Genomic DNA, 10,470 nt, shown 5'->3' on the forward strand with positions numbered 1-10,470 from the left:
CTAAATACACTTTAACAGTGCATTATTTATTTTTCGCTTAGTGATAGCTGAGCAGTGTGATCTGTTAACGTTTTTGGAAACAAGTTTGAAAGGCTCTTTCCACACATGAGGTCCAAACAGTTTGAACAGAATTAGGCTGGGATGTTTCCCACAGGTGTCCTCACTCACACGTGCCACACAGCAGGAAACGGTCCAGTTCAAACTATTCAAAATACTCCCCGTCTCTTGAGCTTATTTGATGTCTGCGAGTCTGCTTGGGTCCCAGTGGCGTAAATCTCATCATCGGCTACTGGCTGTTATCTTTATATGTTGCGTACCCTGAAAGCAGTTACATTGCTTTTCTGAGCTTCTGAGACAATGATGTGGGCAACAAATCATTGTCATTTATTTTATAAAGAACTCAGAAGCTTAAACACGGATTTAAATCAGAGGAAAGACATGCTTTTTCCAACTTCCACCCAGTATTCAGAAGGTGTGAACATCCTGGTCCAGCATCACGGACGATTTTGGTGACTTTGGTGTAACTTACAGAGCTACAATATTTTCTCCTTCCACATTATGCAGATCCTACTCATGAAAAATACACACACACACATCTGTACTCTCAGAGTATTATGTAGCACTGAGATTTGGGGAATCACAGCAGGGTGTGCGTCAAAGAGCAGGAGTCACGGCGAGGGCAGGACATCACCGAGTCGCACTAACAGGTCACCGTGGAGACAGATAAAAACTGGCAGCACATCAGAGAATTAAGATCTCAGACTGTGAACAGAGACACGCACATATTTACTCAGAGGGGGAAAAAACTACAAGTGGAGCAGTAACCGTATTTAAAACCTCACTAAAATAAAGTGTTGTTGTGTTTGAAATGAAGCTTTTGCAACAAAACACTAAATCTAATTTTCCACATTAAAGTCTGCTTGTCCTTCTTTGGAAACCTGCTGCTAATCTCGGCTAAAGGCTACATTAGCTGCTACTAGCATAACACACCTGAATCTGCAGTTGCATTGAGAATAAGGAATAATAAAGGAATAAAAAAGTCCAAGGCTGTTTTAAATCCACTCTATAGTGGGCATGTATAAAAGAGGGACACTGTTATGTTTGTGCATCCATCCATGCAGGTATTTTCTACACTTAAGTAGTTTTAGCTTGTGAGGGCAGCAGTCAAAGCAGAGAAACCCAGATCTTCCTCTCCCCCCACCTCGTCTAGCTCATCTGAAGGGGATACCAAGGCATTCCCAAGCCAGCTGAGAAATATAATCCCTCCAGCATGCTCTGGGTCTTCCCCGGGGCAACTCCTGCTGGGATATGCTTGTAACATCTCTCCTAAGAGTACATCCGGGATGCATCTGTTCAAGGACCCAACACATGCGATGGTTGTGCTTACTGGTTTTCACTTTATTTATCAGTTTCACAGACAAAGACACAGTCAGTCCAGACCTCTGTCTCTCCCTTCTCCGCTCGTCTGTTCCTTCACTATGAAAAGAAACGGAGACCGTGATCAGTCCAGTCGCCACCACCTGTGGCCTCACCTGCCTCCTAGAGATGGGCAGACTGATCTAAACATCTATATCGATACCAACACTGGTAGTGGTATTTGATCGATGCTAGCGCTAGGACTGATAGGATGCTTTGTTTCTACCCTCTTAGTATGAAGCGTACTGAACTGTGTTAAACATTTTTTTCTTTGGAAAATTAAAAAACATACATCAGTTATAATCTGTGAAAAATGTGCAAACCTTTTTGTGCTGACTGTCATGTGAATTGTATTTATAGCCTGTAGCACATTTAAGCAACAGTGGCTGAGCCAAAGTGCTTTAGAGGCTGGCACAAAAAGAAATTGCTAACTGATGATGATTCATTTATAAATCATGTAACACAAGCTGCCTTTACAGGTTAAAAGTATTTGTATTGGTATCAGCACCACTGGCTGATTTTCATTTGAGTCAGAAAGGTAGAATGTTAAGTTATCAACCAACATCAAGTTTAATTAGCATTGGCTGCAGGTATAAATTGTGTGTTGACTGGTAGTTTAAAAATCACCAGAATGTGAAACTGAAGCAGAGACTTCTTGGGTCATTTGTTAGTACAGTAAGCCACACAACATGTTTTTGGCTGATAATACATCTAAAATATCTCAAACAAAGTGGATAGGTCTGGTTCAGTCACAGACTGTTCGCCTTAATTGAGTTTAAAATGATCGGTTATGTAAAAAGCCCTCCGGGACTAAACAACAACAAACCCTGTTCAGTTGTTATAAGCATGTAAATAAGCTACAGAGACTGAAACCATGTTTGTAGCAGGCTGTAAACATGTTTATTCCTGCTGTAACATGGGAGTCTGTGGGGATTAACTCATATTTGGAGTTAGTCTTGAGTGGCCACCAGAGGAACTGTAGTTTATAGTCCTGGCTTTATTTTTTTACCACTTGTATTATGTAAGTATCAGTTCCTTCCACGGGACAGTTTGCATCAAACATTGAGACAACAAACTAAAGGACTAATAATGACAATTATGCAGCAATCTTTACTATTAAAGGATCATTTTCTTTAAGCATATCCGTAAATCTGGTTCATACCAAATGGTTTATCTGTTCTTCAATTGTAAATATTCTGGGAAGAATTACACAAAAGAGCTCAAATTTATCTGCAGCTGCTGTTAGTTAGACCTGGAAAACACTCATGATTATTAATGTAAAAAAACATTTATTGTCACAATTATTGTTTCTACAAATCTCAAAACGTGAACAATGCAAAGGTAGCATGATTTTCAACGGCACTGTAGAAACACACAAGGTTCAACTTAATCACACGTTTCTTGTTTTCTATGATTGGTTAGCTTTAACCATGATAAACAAGCTGGGCTTCAGTTTAGTGCGGCTTCTCCTGAGACGACAAATTTACACTTTATTTAATGCCGTACTTTTATTTAAAGTTCTGTAAAAGACTCCAATAGAAGACGTTTGTATAAAAGCAGGTTTCATTGTGAGTTTGTTCACAATAAAAGAAACATATCTGGACAACCGGATAGCACAATAAATAAACAAGGAATGTTCAGTTTCATTCCTCAGAAATCATTTAAATGACCTCTCCAGTGCTGGTTTGTGTTTATCAGTCTAACTATCAGGAAAGGGGATGAGAGAGGAAGCAGCTCCTGCGTCACGGGGTCCAGTTTTCTGTGGACGCGGGCTCATAGCTGCCACTCAGAGGACGGATAGAAGCGTCTTTACTGATTCATTATGTTCAGTAGATTTGTGCAGGGAAGCCTTAAAGCCACTTAAGGCTGAACATTTTAATGGGTTTTAAATACTGCGTAAAGTCGACATTCACTCTGTTCATGTGGCAAAACATGAGAGAAACACTAACATACAGAGAACTTAAGTAAACATTGAATAATGAATTTTCCCCCACTGTCTTTTTTCTTTCCCCTTTTATTACTTCTGACATAATTATCTCAGTCTGCAGGCAGCGGTGTGTTACAACACAAAAACATGTCCATATTTATCATCATAAAAAGTGCTTTTTGTTTCTGTTTTTTCAATCATATCTTAAAAAAACATCTTTATATTTCATAAAAATACAAAAAAGCATAAACAGTACGATACATATAAATGTGTTATAAATGAATATAAAAGTATTTCAGCTTTCAGTTTCCTCTGCATGCTGAAGAAAGCAGATTCTCCCAGAAAAAATGCTCAGATTACTACTTTAAAATCCTCATATACTGAAAAATTGTTTATATGTATTAAAAGAAATTCTTGCTAAAGTCCAGCTGGGATGTCTGTGGCTGATATTTTCTCCTTAGATGTCGATGAGGTGTAGCTGTTAATGGTTTGACTGGGGGACTGTTAGTTAGCGGGCACCAGCAGGATGAAACCGTCTTTACTCTTCTTGAAATCGGCGATGGTTTGACCAGCTTTGGTCTCCACCGAGATGTTCTTGGGCTTGCCTCGCATATGAATCTCCAAACCTGAACGGCAAACCTTCACAGGAAACTGGACTTTTTTCACCCTAGAAGACAACAACGCAAACATTTGGGTTTCAATAACTTTGCCAGAACTGATACGTGATTAGCTGATGGTTATCATGGTTACAGGGACCAGGATCACTCATTAAACTGCTGGAATATTGATCTGGTCAGTTAAATAGCAGAAGATGTTCAGACACAATTGCTCAGTGGGAAAATTACAAGGAGGTTTAAAACATGTCCACATCCATCCATGTCCATATACGGGCTGTAGAAATCACTTTTATTGCCACTTATATATTATCTTGGATATTAGACGAAAATATGAAGCTGCTTTTGATTCACTTGGAGACAGACTTTTTGTTAAGCCTTTTTTGACTGAATTCCCAGATGCACAGATATAAAACTAACTTTGATCTTTATTTCATTTTTACCCAGACATTAAAATACAGGTCTACACAAGCTAAGATTCAAGAGTCCCAAACCTGCCCACTGGTGTGTGGGTTTTAGGAACATTGCATTAATTGCTGCTAATCCAAAATCTTGGGATACCAAAATTGCAGTCTGCTCCTCTTCGAAGTGTGTTTTGAATGTCTACCGCAACAAGACTACAACATTTCCAGAGCAAGTCACAAAGTAAAAAAAAGAAAAAAACCCAAAACTGAAGCATCACCACAAAATATTTGTTATTGATCACCTAACACCTGGCTGTTTGCTGAGTTCTCCTGATCAAAGCAGTATCCAGCCCCTCTGCTGACAGCTGGGGCATGAAAGTGTGCCCGGGCTCGCTCGGCTGCTGCACAGTCAGCTGAAGATGATCCACTGTGAAGTCGCTGCTTCCTCCTCGACCCCCGGGGATCCCGCAGCCTCAGCGTGGCTGCCTTGACCCCGCTGCTCCACCAAACACAAGCTGGCCCAGCACATGGCTGGATCTGTGCAGCATGCTTATAAAGACTCTAACACTGAATCCACCTACGTCATAGTCAGAGGCCCAGGGGAGTTTAAGGCTCAGACTCCTGCTTGTAAGAATGTTTCTCTTGCGAATGTATTCTCTCCTTCTCCAATCAGCAAACACTCTCAGTTTCAATTCAAGTTAATGGCTTTAAAAAAGAGATGAAAGGCAATATTTACATAATGACTATTTGTGGATGCCTCTGAATATTGGTAATGTGACTGATGATAAAGGCTGGCTTGTAAAGATAAGCCAACTTGGCAAGCTTGAGGTTAGTTTGGCAAGACAGACGAATGTGTTGCTTCAAAGTGTTTGTGTCATCTTCTCCCCAGACTGCATGGTCGTCTTCAAAAATATGGCTGGAAATCATAAAGGACAAAGTCCCATTTTTGGGAAGATTGCATAATTATTGTTATGCAACAGTGCTGGCAATCGTTGGTGCAAATCTGAGGAGAAACACCTGAAATCTTAGAGTTTAAATATGCAGTTTATTATAGTGTTATATAAATATATAATGCTATGTACATTAGCGGAATAGAGATAGGAATAGGGTGAACTGGATTATAAGTATGAGGTAATGCTTTTGTTTTGGAAGTGCTAGGTTTTTGTGTGTGCATTGTTTTTTAACCCTTCACCAAACTCTGGGGACCTCCCATAAAGTCGGTTAAAAGTACAATAAAAAAATTCTCCTGCATATTAAATATAATTTGAGGCTTTGCCCCCTGGCACTAGATTGCATATATTGCAATGTCCTGATCCAACATTGTTTGGACAAATATTTTTGCCTCCAATTAGGCTCAGGTTCATGAATACTCAAGTTTGTCTTTGACAAGCAAGAAAAAAGTTTTTTTTCTGGAAGTGGTATTTGCTGGAACTTTCAGTTTTACCTCATGTGTTTGAATTGTTTCAAAGCAAAGACAAGTCTGTATTGAACATTTAAAGATAATGATTAGCATTAAATACATTTAACTTTCATTTTCATGGAACTGGTTGTCAAGTTTTTACTATAGCTAACCAACATGATTAGACTAGCTTATTTGCTAGTTTAGCAAATGAATTGATTTGCTGAACTAGCAAAAAAGCTAGTTCAGCTAGCAAATAAGCTAGTTCAGCTAGCAAATAAGCTAGTTCAGCAAATTAATTTTCTAATTCATTTGTTATAAACTAATCATGAAGTTTTTGTTTAGCCTAGCTAATGGTATTCAGGTTTCTCATGTGATGTCAGAGGCGCATTGCGTGCATGTGTGTACTCCCTGATGGGTTGGTGAGTGGTTGCTGGTTGTCACTAGGCCAAATAATAAGAGTGCTTCACCAAAAACCTCCTTTTCCCTGTACCGTACTTTAATGTCTAGCAGATTGTCAAGGTTCTTCATGGTTTGCATGGAAGACAGCGGGTTGTCTGCAAACACATTTGCTAACTTCTAGTTGAACTAGAAAAAAAATTGCAATGGACAACATATGTCTTAGTGCTGTAGCCAAAATGTTAAAAAAGTGAAACTTTTGCTTTGAAGGTAAAAGGGCTTAATTTCCTGTATTAGCCGCTTATATTATAACATTTATAAGAGAAAATGAAGCACGGTCACTCTCTTATAACTAAACAAAACTCATTAAACACATTGAGCTATCAGAGGTGTGATAGCTTAATGTAATAAACCATAACAGACAATTACAGAGAAATGCAGCCGCATTCTGAATAAAACAAAAAGATTATCCGGTGGAAAACCTCATATTTGGATCAGGTAATCAAATTGCTTAAAAATATGCTTCAAGTCAAGCAGTGGGGACATATTTCTTGAATTTTCTGACGGAAACTGAGATCTCTATTTTTAAAGTTGCAGATGCATTATTTGCTGTGCTCTTTCTAAAAGAGTTTGACCTCAGTCACTGCAATTTTCCAGAGCTGTGATGCTATTCATCATGAATCACCCCAACAGGTGTGGCCCTGCTGTTTTTTTCTCAGCCAAGCCAACCCTGCCTGGCTGAACCCCCAAACCAGCTGTCCAGCCCTGCTGGACTATGATAAACCTGACACAAAAACCCACTGACCTCCAGAGAGCTTTTTTAATTTGTGCACAATGCTGACCTCATCGTAGCACTACCAGAAGTGAAACCCAACTCCGGCAGCGCACATTGAGAAAAGCCTCTGGCTGCGCCCGAGGACAGTAGATGACAGGCTGCAGAGGCCTGTGAATTTTTCTGCTGCAGCAAGAGAATTTTGTTTTAAGGCTGAGATTGTCCACAATAACCAGACTGTCCTCCACCAACAGAAATCGGCCCAGATGTTGCTTGTGCAAACATTTAATGTTCACAAGCACTAGATGGGGAACCACCTTTAACTAGGAGGTCATTGGAGGACCTCACTTTGCAAATTCATTAAAAAAAAGAACAGATTAGCCATCTTTAAGTCTACATAACATGTTTAAGATAACGTACATAGCAGGGAAGACATTCTCTCAAGGTGCACAAGAGGATTAAAGAAGTAACTGCGGACTGGGACAGATAGAAGTCACTGACCGAGTGCACGATTTCTCAACACATTTCCATTTTTTTCCAACTTAAATGATGCTTTAAAGCTGCACAAAGCATGTTGTTACATTACAGCCAAACCTCCCAGGAAGCAGTTTGGGGTGGATGGATCGGTGTACAACCAAACCGTCAATGTCTGACACTGTGGTGTCCAGCCTGTGGCCTTTAACCAACAATTACCACGACCATGACCCTGCCCTAACCAAACTGTTTCATTTACCTAAACCCACCCTTTAGACAACACCCTTATGAATGATTAGTTTGTTTTGATGTATTGTTTTTTGCAGTTATGGACTGCTGGATAGTTTTTTTAATATATTAAAGCTTCTCACAATAATGTTGTAGTTTTGAGTAATTCAGACTACAACTATTTAACAGTTGTTTTTTTAAAACAGACAAACTGCTCAGACAAACAATCCAGATTCTGGCCAAATTCTGCCCAGTAGCCAGAAATGCATCCTCATTCGCTCGGAAGTTTCTGGCATGTTTGAAAATATCACCACAAAATCACAGATGCTCTCCTATCAGCCCTGATTTATGAGAGCAGCAGTGAGCGAGAGTGAGAGTGAGAGCGGAGCTGTATTAAATGTAGCGGAAAATAAACAACATGGTGGCTTTAATTTGATTTGATTCGTTTTCTTGTGTAAGGTCGCATGAATATTGATTTCAGATGTTTCCAATCTTGTCTCACATCTATTAATGAGCAACAAAATGCCAACCCCCCCCCAAGACAGAGACAGTTATCTTCTGTTATATATAAGGTCTAAAAAGGCTGTTCAATTTGAACATGGCTAAAAGAGGCCAGCATGTTTATAAAAAAATGATTGCTAAGTTTCAGTTTTTTTCTATTCTTGGCTCTGTATGATGTCAATAAGAGCTGATGTCTTTAATGTAATCATCTGTGAGCATCTTTACCTGCAGGAGGGGCAGTTAGTCAGAGGATGGTTAAATTATAGCTCTGTCAGTGGGATGACAACCTCCTTGCTACTAGGCTAAAGCGGCAGGTTGCCTGATGACTGCATTACGTTTTTTTTTGCTTAGGGAAACTGATTGCAAGCTGCTGCAGTGACCAGTTGGTTGTAAAGTGACTGCACAGGTCAACTGGTGGAAGACAACTGGTCTCCAAACAATCGTGCCCTGAATCAGACTGGCTGTAATCACTCTCCAAAAGACTGAGAAAGGTTTTCAAATCTTATTTATAAACCCAGGGAATACCAACACGATGCTATCAATCTGAGTCATACTGCACCAATAAGAAACACTCGTCTGTGCTGCGTCTCTTTAGGTGATTCAACTGGTTGCAGACTATTTGGGTTATATTTCTATATGATAACAAGATTAAAGACATTTCTGTTTATGATTGGACAGTTAAGACATATTATGACACACCCCATTGCATGTAATGTGTTGATGTTAGTGTGACTCAGTCTTATTGCCATTTTATCAGTGCACCAAACTCACTTTGAGGACAGGTCACATCTGGTCACCTTCTTCAACAAGACTGCAAGCTCACTGAACAAGGTCGCAGTAATTTTGTTAGGGCCACCGTCTCCAACCAATGTTTTCCAAATGTTCATACAGAGAGAAGCTAAAGCAGCTTGTCTCTGATAAACTGAGGTGCTGCACCAAGGCTTAGAATAAAGTAAATAAAGATTCTTTTAACTTTGAGCTGTGGACAAGCTTCTCTATCACAGTCTACAAATAAAAAAATATGCAGCTGGTAATGAACAGAACCAGTCGTCTTTTGTTCTTTCCTCTCATGAAGAAGACTCACACCTCAGGTTGTTGTGAACGCTGTGTGGCTAAAACAGTCACCGTGATTGGAAAGCGTTAGCAGGGTTACACGTGCTGCTCTCACTGCCTATGACAGGAGGAGTGAAAAGCTGTTCAATAATAATAATAATTTTCCATCCATCTTTTTTTATATATACAATTTTTTCACATATTTTCAAACAAAGATGTAAAGATTCCCCTCTGCAAACTACCCATCGTAGTTGTCATTGTGATAGCTTATTTTATGAACATCTCCCCTTTGGTATTGAGTTCAAAATGTCCTCCATGGAAATCATAAAATCAGTGACACATATTAGGAGACAGTCTGTACGAGAGCAGTGGGATGTGGTATATAAACATGGTCCACAGGCTCCTGTCTGCAAAAACGTCCTCATGCTGCAGTCAAATAATTCATGGAGACGACGGTGCAGACAGAACTGGGACGAGCAGCAGCTCCTGGAGGAGCCCTTGGACCCTCCACTCCTCATCTCATCTCCCCTTTTTTCTGCCTCCTCCTCCCCCTCTTCAGCTTTTTCTAGGATTTCTCCCTGTCATCCCCAATATGATGCTGGATGCTGATAATCCGATGTGAGTACATGCCTCTGGTGTCTCCATTATGGAGACTTACAGGCCATTTCATTTACAGCTGAGCTGCATGTGTGGTGAAGAATAGCCAGTGAGCCTGCTGAAACACAGGGCTTCTGATGCTGTGTGTGCCACTGTAGGAAAATCAGATCAACAACAACACTCCCATGCAGCATAGCTCAGAGGGAGTAATGTGCCAACACAGATAAAAGATGCTTCTAATGTCTTTTTACACAGTTTTCTTTAGAAACAGTTTGTCCTGCTGGAGGACACTGCTCAGTAAACTGAATATTTTATAATATTATCAGAAGCTTCTCTTCACTTTAAATAGAAAACGGGGATCAGTGCCTCCAAGGGACAAGCGGTGACACAGCAACCACGATTAAATCATGACTGATAATTAAAATGTAACTGCTGAACAATAAAAAGATTATCTGTCCCAAGGAGACAGAAGCATGACACACTTGTATGGGATATGCACAGTATGATTAAAACATCACCTGCATTTATGTTTATGAGCCTGTGTGTCTGCACCGCTCTGCCATCAAGACTTGGAGCTGATGAATACATATATCAACTGTTAGTTTCACTAAAACAGACTGGAGAGAAGACCTCAGTCTATACACGCATTGACAGAACTATGACTGGGAAAAAGAGCGCATGTCTAT

At 40.0% G+C, this 10,470-nt stretch overlaps 1 protein-coding gene across 1 annotated transcript in view; it reads right to left on the bottom strand.

The window, feature by feature from the left end:
• Positions 1–3,554: 3,554 nt before the first annotated feature.
• The window catches only part of myo1g (myosin IG), a 65,405-nt gene continuing 58,489 nt past the window's right edge, over positions 3,555–10,470 (bottom strand). The window contains exon 23 of the mRNA XM_005739724.2: positions 3,555–4,010. Coding sequence (XP_005739781.1) covers positions 3,848–4,010 — 163 coding nt within the window. The 3' untranslated portion in view covers positions 3,555–3,847. The remainder of the gene's footprint in view (positions 4,011–10,470) is intronic.

The sequence above is a fragment of the Pundamilia nyererei genome, unplaced genomic scaffold, assembly GCF_000239375.1.
Source record: "Pundamilia nyererei isolate P.nyererei 1_Seehausen unplaced genomic scaffold, PunNye1.0 scaffold00093, whole genome shotgun sequence".
Lineage (NCBI taxonomy): Eukaryota > Metazoa > Chordata > Actinopteri > Cichliformes > Cichlidae > Pundamilia > Pundamilia nyererei.